Source organism: Rhynchophorus ferrugineus, unplaced genomic scaffold, assembly GCF_030347505.1.
Source record: "Rhynchophorus ferrugineus isolate W39M unplaced genomic scaffold, kcgeb_rfMv2 rfM10, whole genome shotgun sequence".
Taxonomy (NCBI): domain Eukaryota; kingdom Metazoa; phylum Arthropoda; class Insecta; order Coleoptera; family Curculionidae; genus Rhynchophorus; species Rhynchophorus ferrugineus.
Window position 1 is genome coordinate 5909303 of NW_027472589.1, and position 13274 is coordinate 5922576.

Below are 13274 nucleotides of genomic sequence, written 5' to 3' on the forward strand. Positions count from 1 at the left end.
GTTTACTGTCACATTGGTATACCGAGAAATGGTATAGTGGGTATAGTGCGGCTAAATCGGCAGCCTCCTCTCCCCTCCCCATCACAAATATTTATATCCATACTGACCTGATCCCATTCGTTTTTTGTTTCACAAAGAAGGAGGTACAACGTCGTTAGGCCCAGGAGGCCAACCACAATAGGCTCTTTGAGGTTAAAGCTGATTTCTTTCACCTCTTCGCGTTCCTTCCCTTCGTCGCCATGAATCGCCATAGCTCTGAATCGACTGAGATTGGGCCACTGTCGTTTTTCGCACGGTCACTTGATGACTTCGACCCCACCTGCTCATTGTTACGACTCATTGTGAGTTTTGCCACCATGCCCCTATTTCAGTCTACCACATACTGAACGACTGTTCACGACCGGCCCGGACTAGAGCCAAGTATGGAGGAAACAGGAGAAAATACAGACTCCTCGAATTTCCACGAGAAATCGATTTTCTCCATAGAATCCAGCCCATGTTAAGTTAAGTGTACTGACCAAATAACCATTACCACTTTGGTATGGCTGTTAATGTGTGCTGTCTCGATAGAACCTCTAATTCGTTATAGTTGTTTTCGTAGTGCTGTATTTGTATCTACTTTTAAACTGTATATACACTATTTATACGTTTAGCCGCCCTGTTTGTGTTTATTTTATTTAATTTTGTGTTTCTGTCTCTAGCTAACACTTAGATTCGTAAAATAGTTTTCCCAGACGTGAGCATGCAAAATATAGTTGTTGATGGATTTTCATGGATGTTCCAAATCTAAACCGCAAATGGACATTTTTGGTCAGCCTTAATGTGTTAATGAACGCCTGGTCCGCTGTCTCTTTCTTTCTCGTACTCGTGCTATAGCTATGGTAATAAAAAAGCTAATGCACGTCATCAACACCGTTGAATGTATTGCCAGTAAATTCGGTTTATAAAAACGTTAAATCTTGTTTAAACACTGAGCATTTTTCTTTCTCATTTTTCTAATTAACATTACGCTAGTTAAAAAGAGACATAATGAAGTCTAATGCGTCCGAACTATTATCAAATCTGCCTATAAAATTGAATTTGAGTTGGTACTGGTCATATGTCATATACATTTAATGAAACAACTCTAATCTACATACTATTGTGGCTGTTTATTTATATATTAGTTTAATGTTTGGATATTAATTTTTAATAGGAAGAAGATATCTAAGAGCACAGCAGTAATCTTAATATATATCGTACATTTTTTGTTTGTTTTTTAAAGTATTACTTTTTGGTATGGTTTCTCCATTCTGACATATGTTGATTGAACTGTTTTAATTATCCGTTCCATAATTTTCACGATAACATTATATTCATGTTGTGTTTTCAATTAGATTGCGGCCTTTTTTATATCTACATTTAATTATTTTTTATTTATATTTCATTATGTTTTATGTATATACCTTATATATGTTCATTATATAATTATATTTTAGCTTTTTAATATTTTATAATATCTATCTTTATATAGAACTTTATTTTAATTAATTGTTCAGTAGAATGAGACGTTAGAGATTAGTCACGTGATGCGTATGAAATCCTGGACCAATGAAATGCCTTCCTAATAAAATATTTTCTTTACAGGTGCCTGTGAAATGACGTTCTCCATGCCTTCCAGCTGCGATCACGCAAAACAATTCTGGAAATATTTGTACTAAATTAACATTCTATATATTACTCTATGCGTCTACCTTTTCTCATTACGAAAGAAATATTGATTGACTAAACGTTGACTCACACAAGTATAAGCATGTAATGTCGCAGAAAACATATCATAGCAAGACTCCATGACTAATAATTCAAATTTGCTGATTACAATCCAAAAGATAATGATTCTGTGAAATTATATGAGGTTGCGGTTTCAGTATTGCAGGAGCGTACTTGAAAATATCTTTCCTACTATACACCATTAATTTTACATTGGTCTAAACATGAATACATATATTAATAAATCGGTCATAATAAATTACTTTTAAGGACATCGTGGCACGAAAACAATTAAGTAATAATCTAATAAATATCATTTAATAATTCCAATAATTGTTGTTACGGTACTGTCTACAGAATACTGCTAAATGGTACCGGTGTTTGATTTTTAATAACATCATAGAAAGACTGTTTTTAAACGACGAAGTATGTGAAACTCATATCAATAAAACAATATGGAGATTGTTCCTGTGATCTTATTGTTTTGCATGTGGAATATGGTTAGTGCTCTAAGGTGTTTCCAGTGTTACATGGTTGAAAAACCATACTATTTTCAAGGTCAGTATTGTTTATTCAGTTTTATCTTTTGTTTATGTATCAATAATAACTAAAAACTACTTGCATGTTTTTTGTACTGCCAATTTTATGATGTGAGCGTTCATTAATGATATATTATATATTAGCTAATATTATGTATTATTAGTCATCGTCCTTTTGTTGAAATTCGACCCCATTTAATCATGTTCCCCTTGTAAGAGAGTAAAGGGAATAATTTAAAATTAAGTTACTAATACTTGCTTTCACAGTACTTTCAATATAAGAGCAGAAATATATTTGAAATATAACATTAATTAAACTAATAAATATCTGTATATTAAAAGGTATTAAAATAACTCTCTCAAAAGCTAACACTCGCTTACCTTTTTTTTAAACCTATTTTCTATTAACATTCAATAATCAACACAGTAATGATAAGTTTAAATTGCTAAATTACTGAAGATAGTATCTGAACATATAACAAAGTATCTTAAGTAAAATTATTGTCAGAACTGAAGCGACTTCAGTGAATCAAATTTAACTGTACATGATCTTCCTTTACTTTTATGTTATAAACATAAATAAGCAATGATAAATGAAGTAATACATGTTTAGATATTAAAACAGAGAATATATGAATAAAACAAGTTTAAAATTGATTTATCATTGAATCTTTTATCCATATTTCTCTCGTAAAATATATATTGCTAAAAGAATAAATACACCTGGCTGATTAAAAAAATACCTTCTTTACCTAAATGTTTAAATAAAATCGCATCGCTCTTTGCTTATTTATTGCACTCTTCGATCTTACCTCATATTTTTTTTACCTCTATGGTTTTCAGTTATCTGCTGATTTCTACCTTGTCCTATGTCCCACGTGTGAACTAACAACTGACTAGTAAGGCATTAAAATTCTATGATGCTATATTATAATTTTTAATATTCTTTGCAACATGAATTTTAATTCTTTATGCGCAAATTAACTTATTTATTAACCTGAAATATTCGGTTAGCGATTAATATATAGATTCTCAATTCAAAACATTTCTATTTATATCAAATACTTGATAAATTTGGGATTGTGGTTATTATCTTCCTCAAGATATATTAAATATTATTTCAGTATATTTAGCTGATCTTAATTTTAAATATATGTTACTTTAAAATAAAATAAATGGTAATAAAATAATTATATATAGGTCTTATCAGCATAGGAAATATGAATCTGAATTATAAGAAACTTTTAAATATTTATATAAAACTGTATGTAAAATATACAATAAAAATATATTTAGGAAAGTTTATCAAATCATATTATTATATTTATCAAATAATTAATTTAGCCATTATTTCATTATACTTAAAAAATTATATACCAAGAGAGACACAGAAAAAATATTCATTACATCGCCCTGTATCGTTTTGAATGTATTACGGTCTATGAATTAATTTTCAGGGATTTGTCATGCATAATGAATAAATAGACTAATTTCCTCGACATTAAGCCTACCGAGTGGCGAGTGAACTTACAAATCATCCCAGAAGTCATCCGGTCTTACCCAGCCTGGTTACTGGCTTGAATTGGATCATTTTCCTTGTCGGATTTTGCACTCTTGCCTAAGGATAATCACAAATCTTAAACAATCATATTCATAAATTTACGACCATGCCCCCGCAGGAATCGACCCGCGACTATCGCAAGAGTGGGAGTACCGTCCTGTAGCGTTTACCACTGCGCCAACTAAGCCGGCATATCTACTTTTGTTATCGCATTAATTGTTGTAGATTTCATGTGAGCGTTCTTACATTTCATTGGGACTTGTACTGTCCATACACATAACAAACTAATTTGATGAACTCTTGTCTTGTTATAACAAGTTTTCACTATTAGTCCCAAAAACCATACAATTACACTCATAAACGGTCAATCGCAAAATTATTAATTGTTTACATGAAGTGATTATTTTTTCACTTTAAGAAGGCATATATTGAAAAAAAAATGGTACAACGTATATAGCTTAAAATATTTTCCACCATTTTCCCATCTTTTTGGCAACATAGTGATGTTATTTAACATGTCGAAAGAACGACGTTGGTTTGACAGCGATAAAACCTTCGATCAATTTTCGCACTTATAGTATTATAATAGAAATTTAGTAGAAAATAGCAATCAGTGCCCATTACTCTGGACTCGTCAAATTTTTAAAATGTATTTATTAAACAGGTCTCTTATACCAACCATTAATTTATTGCTATCATTAATTATTACAATTTAGACACTATAAATCACACCTTACACTCCTTCACTCAGGCACTATCGCTCAAGTTGCCAGGGTTTAGTTCTCTTTAGTCTGCGCTTTAGTTTTTGGTCAATTTTTTATTGTATTACCTTGTAGTCTATATAAAAAGTATTCGTATTTACGTATTTAAAGTATTCTTAAAGTTGTTTACAGTAAAACTAACGAAATGGCCGGCAGTTATATTGTTCTTCCAACCAAATCTTGACTGCAAATCTTCGATGCCAAATTTATCCGTATCAAACGTCAACATTACTTTCCTATTAACTTATTTTATTAATTGTTGAATAAAAAAAAACATTATTTTTTGCTATTTTTAGATGGTTTGTCGTCTTTAACCTGCAATGATTTCGACTACTCCAATAAATTCATCGTGGAATGCCCCAGCTCGACGTTCTGCTACAAGAGAACGGCCAGGACGCATTTCTACGGCAAGGAATTCATCAGGGAGGCTCGAGGCTGTGCCCCTCAAGAATATGTCGGACAAAAATACGACGATTTTCTGGGATTCAGCGAGGAACGGTACGTGGTCAAAGACGCGTACAAGAGTGAGTGCGTCGCCAGAGAAGGCTTCGGATTACGATTGACAGAGAGCGCCGACTGTTTCTGCAACTCCGACCTCTGCAATTCCGGCGATAAACTTAAAAATGGATCGATTTATTCGTACTTATGTTTCGTAGTTGTACTTTGTAAATGGTTCGGTTTTTGACGGGTTCGTTTGCTCTGAAGCGCCTGTCATTGTTTATATTAGTTTTAAATGTTACGTGTGTACCTATATATAGAAACCGCCAGTATTTGCCAAAGATACGTTTACATAAATTTTTCCTGTATAACTCTATAGTTGATAAACAAAACTGTTATCAGCAGTCCAATATAAATTAAAAGCCTTTTGTGTTGTTTTTTTAAAAGTACATATTATAATTAGTTGTCGTATTATAACTCCAATTATAGACTATCCAATGAAACAAGAAACTCATGTTGTGTAAATTTATGACGTCGAAACGTTGCAATATTGCCACGTTTAACATTTGACTTTCAGATCATCCTGGCTTTGATATATAACAACATTCTATTGTAAATGTTATAATGAAAGAAAAATGTTATAAAACATAATTTATTCTAAAATTATCGTACATCTAATGCATATATTACCCGAGGACAACTACAATTAACTATATATATAGCCACAATATTTTGTATTTATATTATATGTGTCGTTATACTTACATTTAACTCTTTTCCAAACTATTTTGCAACTTATTTTGTTCTCTACAGGCCTAATCCACCCAATTAACAATTGTATGTCCAATAATGTGTCCAAGTATTTAGCTTGAGTTTATTCTGCTCTCATCTTCAGCTTTTTTACGATTTTTTACAGTTATTCCATGTTAATTATATATTCCGTCTTGGCAATTGTCATCATTCAATCTTAACCCCACATCCAGAAAGTTTCATTCAGTCACTATCACTTTCTGAGCTACTCTCAAGTAAATAACTACAGTGTTTGTTTCCAATCTCACACTAGTCATCTGAAAGGTGTTATTGTAGACAATCGTTGGTTCCACATATCCAAACAGTTCTTGCATGCATATATTTCTCGACCTGCTTATCTGTTGTTAATAATTCTTTACCATATCCTCTAATAATTAATCTGGATTGATGTATGTATATATATATATATATATATATATATATATATATATATATATATATATATATATATATTTTGAGATTCTTCTGTTCACATCTTCAGTTATTCCATGTTAATTATATATTCCGTCTTGGCAATTGTCATCATTCAATCTTAACCCCACATCCATAAAGTTTCATTCAGTCACTATCACTTTCTGAGCTACTCTCAAGTAAATAACTACAGTGTTTGTTTCCAATCTCACACTAGTCATCTGAAAGGTGTTATTGTAGACAATCGTTGGTTCCACATATCCAAACAGTTCTTGCATGCATATATTTCTCGACCTGCTTATCTATTGTTAATAATTCTTTACCATATCCCCTAATAATTAATCTGGATTGATATATATATATATATATATATATATATATATATATATATATATATATATATATATATATATATATATTTTGAGATTCTTCTGTTCACATCTTCAGTTATTCCATGTTAATTATATATTCCGTCTTGGCAATTGTCATCATTCAATCTTAACCCCACATCCAGAAAGTTTCATTCAATCACTATCACTTTCTGAGCTACTCTCAAGTAAATAACTACAGTGTTTGTTTCTAATCTCACACTAGTCATCTGAAAGGTGTTATTGTAGACAATCGTTGGTTCCACATATCCAAACAGTTCTTGCATGCATATATTTCTCGACCTGCTTATCTATTGTTAATAATTCTCTACCATATCCCCTAATAATTAATCTGGATTGATGTATGTATATATATATATATATATATATATATATATATATATATATATATATATATATACATTGAACGCCCGACATTATTTGAATATTTTGTACAATCAACTCATTTTTAAATATTCTCATCAAAATAAGCATGGTGCTTAATCAAACTAAAACAAATGGCAAGTGAAAAAGTTTTATGAATATGCCGGAAGAGTTGAACTTACCTTTTTAATAGTATTCTTTATACATTTTTATTATATTACATTCAATAGTTGCATCAAAACTCCTTGTAAAGTTGGCGTGATAATGAAATAAATAAATAAAACGAATTATTTTATTGTCTGCAAACTTTATTTACAGATTAAAGGATTAGGGTTCTTTCGTTCTGTTGAGGTTTATTTACTCTTCTGATTTATTCTAACGATATTCTTTCCTGCAGTTGCCTGTGTGATCCATCCTCTCGTTCTTATGGGGACACTTGGGTTTAATGTTGAATAGCTGCATAATATAGGGTAATAAATACGGCTTAAATATACAAGAATATATCGATAAATATGGTAAATTTTCATTTATAAAAGTAACTAGAAAAAATGTCTGGTGTAATATAAGTTGAAATGAGAATAGAATACCGATATTTTTAGCTGTAGAATCAAAAACACTGGGTCTGGAGGATTTAGATACATTAAAAGAAATTTTAGTGATAAACAAATTAAGAGGTCCGATTACTAACACATATTGGAAAATGGCCATAAATATTCTGTTTCAATATTGACGTGGATGGTGTTCTTCTAGAATCAGATTAGTTCAACTGAAACAACCAAAGTAATGAACGTTGAAAATGCAGTCTTGAGCGTCTCATGATTTCCGAAATCCATCTAATGTAATAGTTAGGTTAGGTTCTTTCATACACACGCTGTTCTTTACATTAATCTACCGCACTTTCACCATTCCTCAAGCAGAATCTCGATCGTAGATTAAATTGGAAACATCATATTAGACAAAAAGCAGAGCAGATTAGACTTAGAGCCAAGCACCTGTACTGGTTAGTGAGAAGATACTCTCAACTTAATCCAAGACACCCAGAACAATGTTTTACGATTAATTACCAATGCTGATCGCAACGTACCCATAAAGAGCCGCACGATGACCTCGAAATCAAATGGATACACGAAGTGATCCCAAGATTTCAATCATTCAATCACATCAACGTGGAAGCATTACAGCTACTGGACAACACGCAGAAAATCAGAAGGTTGAAGCGAAACAAACCACACGAACTTGTTTATTTTTAATTCGCGAAATGTATACCGATGTATTATTAATCCTGTACTCGCCTTGCTTGTATATTAATGCAAGTATAACAGAACAGTAGTAATTTAATTTGTAAGTTAAGATTGTACTAAGCATGTTTAACGTAAGATGTAATCAATGAAAAAAAGGTCACCATTAGATATCATAGATCAAAATACATAAGATCACCTAATAACTATAAAAGAATGATTGTGAATATATATATATATATATATATATATATATATATATATATATATAGGGGTCAGCAACTCTTTTAAAATTATATTTAAGTAATTCATGATTAACGGGGATTAACGGAGAATGAGGAACAAGCAGAGGCTTCAAATTCCATATCTAAAACATCTAGGGTTACATTGTGAATACGAAAATGGGCACAGTACTCAACCAAACTTGTTATTTAGAAGAGACAATTTCTGACGAATAAAGCCACTGACACATTACAAAATCATTTCATAGTATTTTTGTTTATATGGCATCTATTTTTGGTCCAATGCTCGATTCAGTCAAAATTACGTGGGGTTTGGATTCTTTCAATTAAACATATTCAGTATTTGTTCGCTCAACGATTAAACTAAAAGACAAAGACACACAATCTATTATAAATCCTTAAAAATTAATTTACACTCTTAGTACTGAACAATGCATGGTAATTCGAACAGAACAGAAATATACATGTACTTACTGAAACAAATCCATGAAAAGCAATATTAAAATGTGTATAGGGTTTCTGATTGTTAATCATTTGATTATTTTCTTCGATATCTTGTCCATCGACGGGTAGACACCTACCAATAAGCACCAACGTACACAGTACGTCTAACGACGCGAAGCGCATGCTGAAGTATTCGGTTGGTATGATGGCGAGCGGAATCACCAGATCCGAATGGATGCTAAACGAAATGCGGCCTTAAAGTTCCTTTTTTTCGCGAAGGCTATCAACTTCAGTCACGACCAACCGCTTAACGCGCCAGCCGACCGCTTTATATCTTCATCGGGTTTCACGCGTAGACGTAGAAAATTAATATTTATCGTCAAATGAGATCGATGAAAATAATGGAAAAACCGGGAAAATTTAGTACGTCCGGTTTTTCTTCGGTAAATGCGTCAACAATTACGAAACAAACGCTTTAATGAGTATCCGAGATGATAATATTATAATATTTTAAATTATTATATATATATATATATATATATATATATATATATATATATATATATTGTTCAAAATTGCCTATATTCATCAACGTAATCTCCATCAAAAACCACACAATCATTCCAGCGCCTCTCTAACTTTTCGATACTACTTTTGTAGATCGTTTTATCTTTTGCCTCGAAATAGGCCTCAGTCAATTGCTGTCCACTCAGATGACGATGGCTTTGATTCCTGTAGTAGGTTGCGTTTAAACGTAACCATACACTACTCAGAATCATCAACGTGTTCTTGTTTTTGGTCAACAGTGAGCAAACGCGGCGCCCACTTTGAACAGAGCTTTCTCATAGTCAAACGCTCATGCAATATAAAACCAACACGTTCTTTTGATATCTTTACGATGTTAACTAACTCACGCAACTTCACTTTTCGATCATTTAAAATGGTTTTGCGGATTTTTTTTATGTTTCCTGGTGTTACCACATAATTTGGACGTCCACTGCTTTCTGCATCATCGGTGTCTCGGGACGCTTGAAGTCAACAAACCAATGTTTTATTATTGTTTGTGACAGAGCAGAGTCTTTGTAATACTTTTTAAGCTATTGCCACGCTTGAACGGTATTTTTTCCCATCAAAGAGCAGTGCAAAATTAAAATACGAAATTGATTATGATCCATTGTTTTGAAAATAACAAAAATAGCATCACTAGTTACATAATAACTCGTAAACTTATGAGTAGAATAACATGAAAATTTAACAGCTTTCTTTTGAAGGTTAGTACTGTCTGAAAAAGCGGTGAATGCAATAAAACAAGCACCATCTATGTGTTAGTCTATAAGTGGACTTTTCAGCCCATGTGTTTTACCTCTCTTTATACGACCTAAAGTTCAGCTAGGCAACAGCAACTCATTTTAAATCATAAGTAAGTAATTAGTGATTGACCGAGGATAACAAAACTAGAATTGGGAACAAGCAGAGACTAATAATTTCATATCTAAAAGAATGTATACCAATTTGAATTCCAATATAATCGTTTTATATATAAAGTGAACAATTGAAGAAATTGTTACCAGCTAAAGTTGAATTGCTGAGACAATGAGCTAAGCAGGACAAGGCAAGCTGAACATATACAAGTATTAGTTGAGTTTAAACAAGTGTTCAAAAACCAACGCTTTTGATTTACTTAGAAACTAATTTACTTTAACGAAAATAAGTGGCGACTTATTGAAACAAATGCACAAATAACACAGTCAGTTCATCCACTGTTAATTAGTCATATATATTCCACATAAGCTTTTGATCGGGTTTGGCATTTGGGATTAATCTGTAAGATGAGCAAATTGTTACCGCGTAACTATTGTCAATTGCTGGAGTCATATTTCAATTAGTCAAATGGCGTTCTCGACATTTAAAAATATCTCGGCTGGAGTTCCACAAGGTAGCGTCTTAGGACCTCTCCTGTATCTGCTCTACACTGCTGACATTCCAACAACAAAAGAAACACTTCTTGGAACCTTTGCTAATGACACAGTTATTATGGCAAAAGATATATCTCTGCCTATGGCAATAGAAAAAGTGCAAGTGGCAGTCAACAAACTCTACAAATGGACAAAAGATTGGAAAATTCAACTTAATAGCTCCAAATCTGTACACGTTAATTTTGCATTAAGGCGAAATAATAAAAACTTAATTATATCACTCAATGAATGCCCGATTCCTCAAGCAAAATACCTTGGAATCCATCTTGACGGTAGATTAAACTGGAAGCATCACGTTAGACAAAAAGCAAAACACATTAGAACCAAAATAAAACAACTATACTGGTTAGTCGGAAGATACTCTCAACTTGATCTAAAATCAAAGAGGTTGATCTATAATACAATTATAAAGCCAATTTGGACCTATGGGGTGCAAATATGGGGTTGCACTAAAAATTCAAATCAGTTAGTCATACAGCGCTATCAAAACAAGATTCTTCGATTGATTACTAAAACCTATCGCTATGTAACCAATGAAGAACTGCACGATGACCTGGAAATCAAATGGATTTGCGATGTTGTGCAGGATTTCGCCTTGAAACACGAAAGAAGATTACTAAATCATTCTAACGTGGAAGCAATACAACTGCGGGACAGCGCACAGGATGTCAGGAGACTGAAACGAACAAAACCATACGAACTTGTGTGAACATTTAGTGTGTATTATTAGTGTAAACTATAGCCATAAGTTAATACTTAATAAATAATTATAATTTTATAATTGAGGAATACATACTGATGTATTGTCTCGTACTCGTCTTGCTTATTAATTAATCCAAGCACATAGGAAAAGTAGTAATAAATTAATTGTAATAATAATAATTAAGATTGTACTAAGCGTATCTAATAAAGATGTTATAATATATATATATATATATATATATATATATATATATATATATATATATATATATATATATATATATATATATATATATATATATTCCACATAGACAATATTCTTTGATATATTCTTATAAAACATTATACGTTGTTAGATGTTGTTATTACTATTACTGTAGCTGATATGATATCTATGATACTACGCTAACAACTAAAAAGAATATTAACCTGCAGCGGAAACACTGATCAACTATAAAATACAAAAAAATTAGTCTTGTGCAATAAATATCGATATTTTTTTAAAAATATATCGATATATTTTCGGCATCCCTACAGTATACTTTACCCTCGACCCCATCAGCCCGTTCACCGTTCTCTTCGTTTCGGTTTATTTTGCTCGATGGCGTGTTTCGTGGCCGGCAATTACAACGCGCCCATCGTGCAGCTCCCGAGACTACTGTACAAAGGTAATTACGAACATCAACAACGTCGATAGTGGGACTCATCTGCCGTGGGCTATTATTACTGTAAAGGGTCGTTTTTTCTCTCTTTTTTCTGCGCGGCGTTTTTTCGCCCCGGGCCGTCGAGAAGGGGTACCGCGGAGAAGAGGAGAGGATGAACGAGAAGAAGAAGAAAAAACCAACGACGGGCTCCATTCCGGGCGGAGGTTCTTCATTGTGGCCGGTGGCCGGCCCATTTCGTCTTGTCCATTGATGTGTGGGTTGTGGACTGAGGCGAACGTTTACGCTGAAAACTTCGCTTTTGAATCAAGGTCACGATACTCACGGTCGTATGTACCGAAACATTTATTGTAGTAAGAATGATTGAATAGTTCTTGACTAGAAACGTTCTAGTTTCTTAGTCTCGCTAAAATTCGATAACCGCCCGAACGATTTGGCTAATTTTGGTTTCGAAATGTTTGTGGAGGTTCAGGGAAGGTTGATATGGTGCAAAAATATGACATAAATACGCGGGAAATAGTGAAAACAATAATTTTGTTCTAGCGTACGAAAATTTAGGATACATTAAAAATAATCGTGGTCTGGAGATTCAGTCACTTTCGGCACTATTCGTATATTGGTCAGCGCAATATAATCGTGGCATAACCAAAATGCTAAAAGTCGATGTTGCCAAACTGCTAGGCTATTTGCTCTGTGGATATAATTTATTTTAGAAAAATAATTAATTTTACAATATTTTTTAAACCTGTTTTGTTAGATTTATTTTGTTTAGATCTGGCAACACCGCAGAGCATTGCAAGCTAAGCATTCCTCAAAAGGGAAGGCAATAAAGTGGTATCGCTCCAAATATATAATTTATAATTTATGACGGTTTTGTATAAAGTTATTTTTTGACGTTCCTTTCTATTTAAAAGAACAACTTTTAATTTCAGCGTTTTAACATGATTAGAAATAGGATACATTAAGTAAATCTGTTAAATTTTGTGTGC

At 32.5% G+C, this 13274-nt stretch overlaps 1 protein-coding gene and 1 long non-coding RNA gene across 3 annotated transcripts; one reads left to right on the top strand and one right to left on the bottom strand.

Moving 5' to 3' along the window:
* The first annotated feature begins 2139 nt into the window (after nt 1–2139).
* Nucleotides 2140–5475, top strand: LOC143203382 (uncharacterized). The gene is made up of 2 exons (XM_076415491.1): nt 2140–2307; nt 4907–5475. The coding sequence occupies exons 1-2, from the start codon at nt 2205–2207 to the stop codon at nt 5293–5295; spliced, it is 492 nt and encodes a 163-aa protein (XP_076271606.1). The 5' UTR covers nt 2140–2204; the 3' UTR covers nt 5296–5475.
* A 1773-nt stretch (nt 5476–7248) lies between these two features.
* On the bottom strand, nt 7249–9275 carry LOC143203383 (uncharacterized). Of its 2 annotated transcripts, none has more exons than XR_013007325.1 (2): nt 8976–9275; nt 7249–7504 (listed from the first exon to the last, which is right to left on the bottom strand). It is a non-coding gene; the product is annotated as an uncharacterized LOC143203383 (long non-coding RNA). The 2 variants fall into 2 exon arrangements; XR_013007326.1 differs by having other exon boundaries at nt 7251–7477.
* Between the last annotated feature and the right edge of the window lie 3999 nt (nt 9276–13274).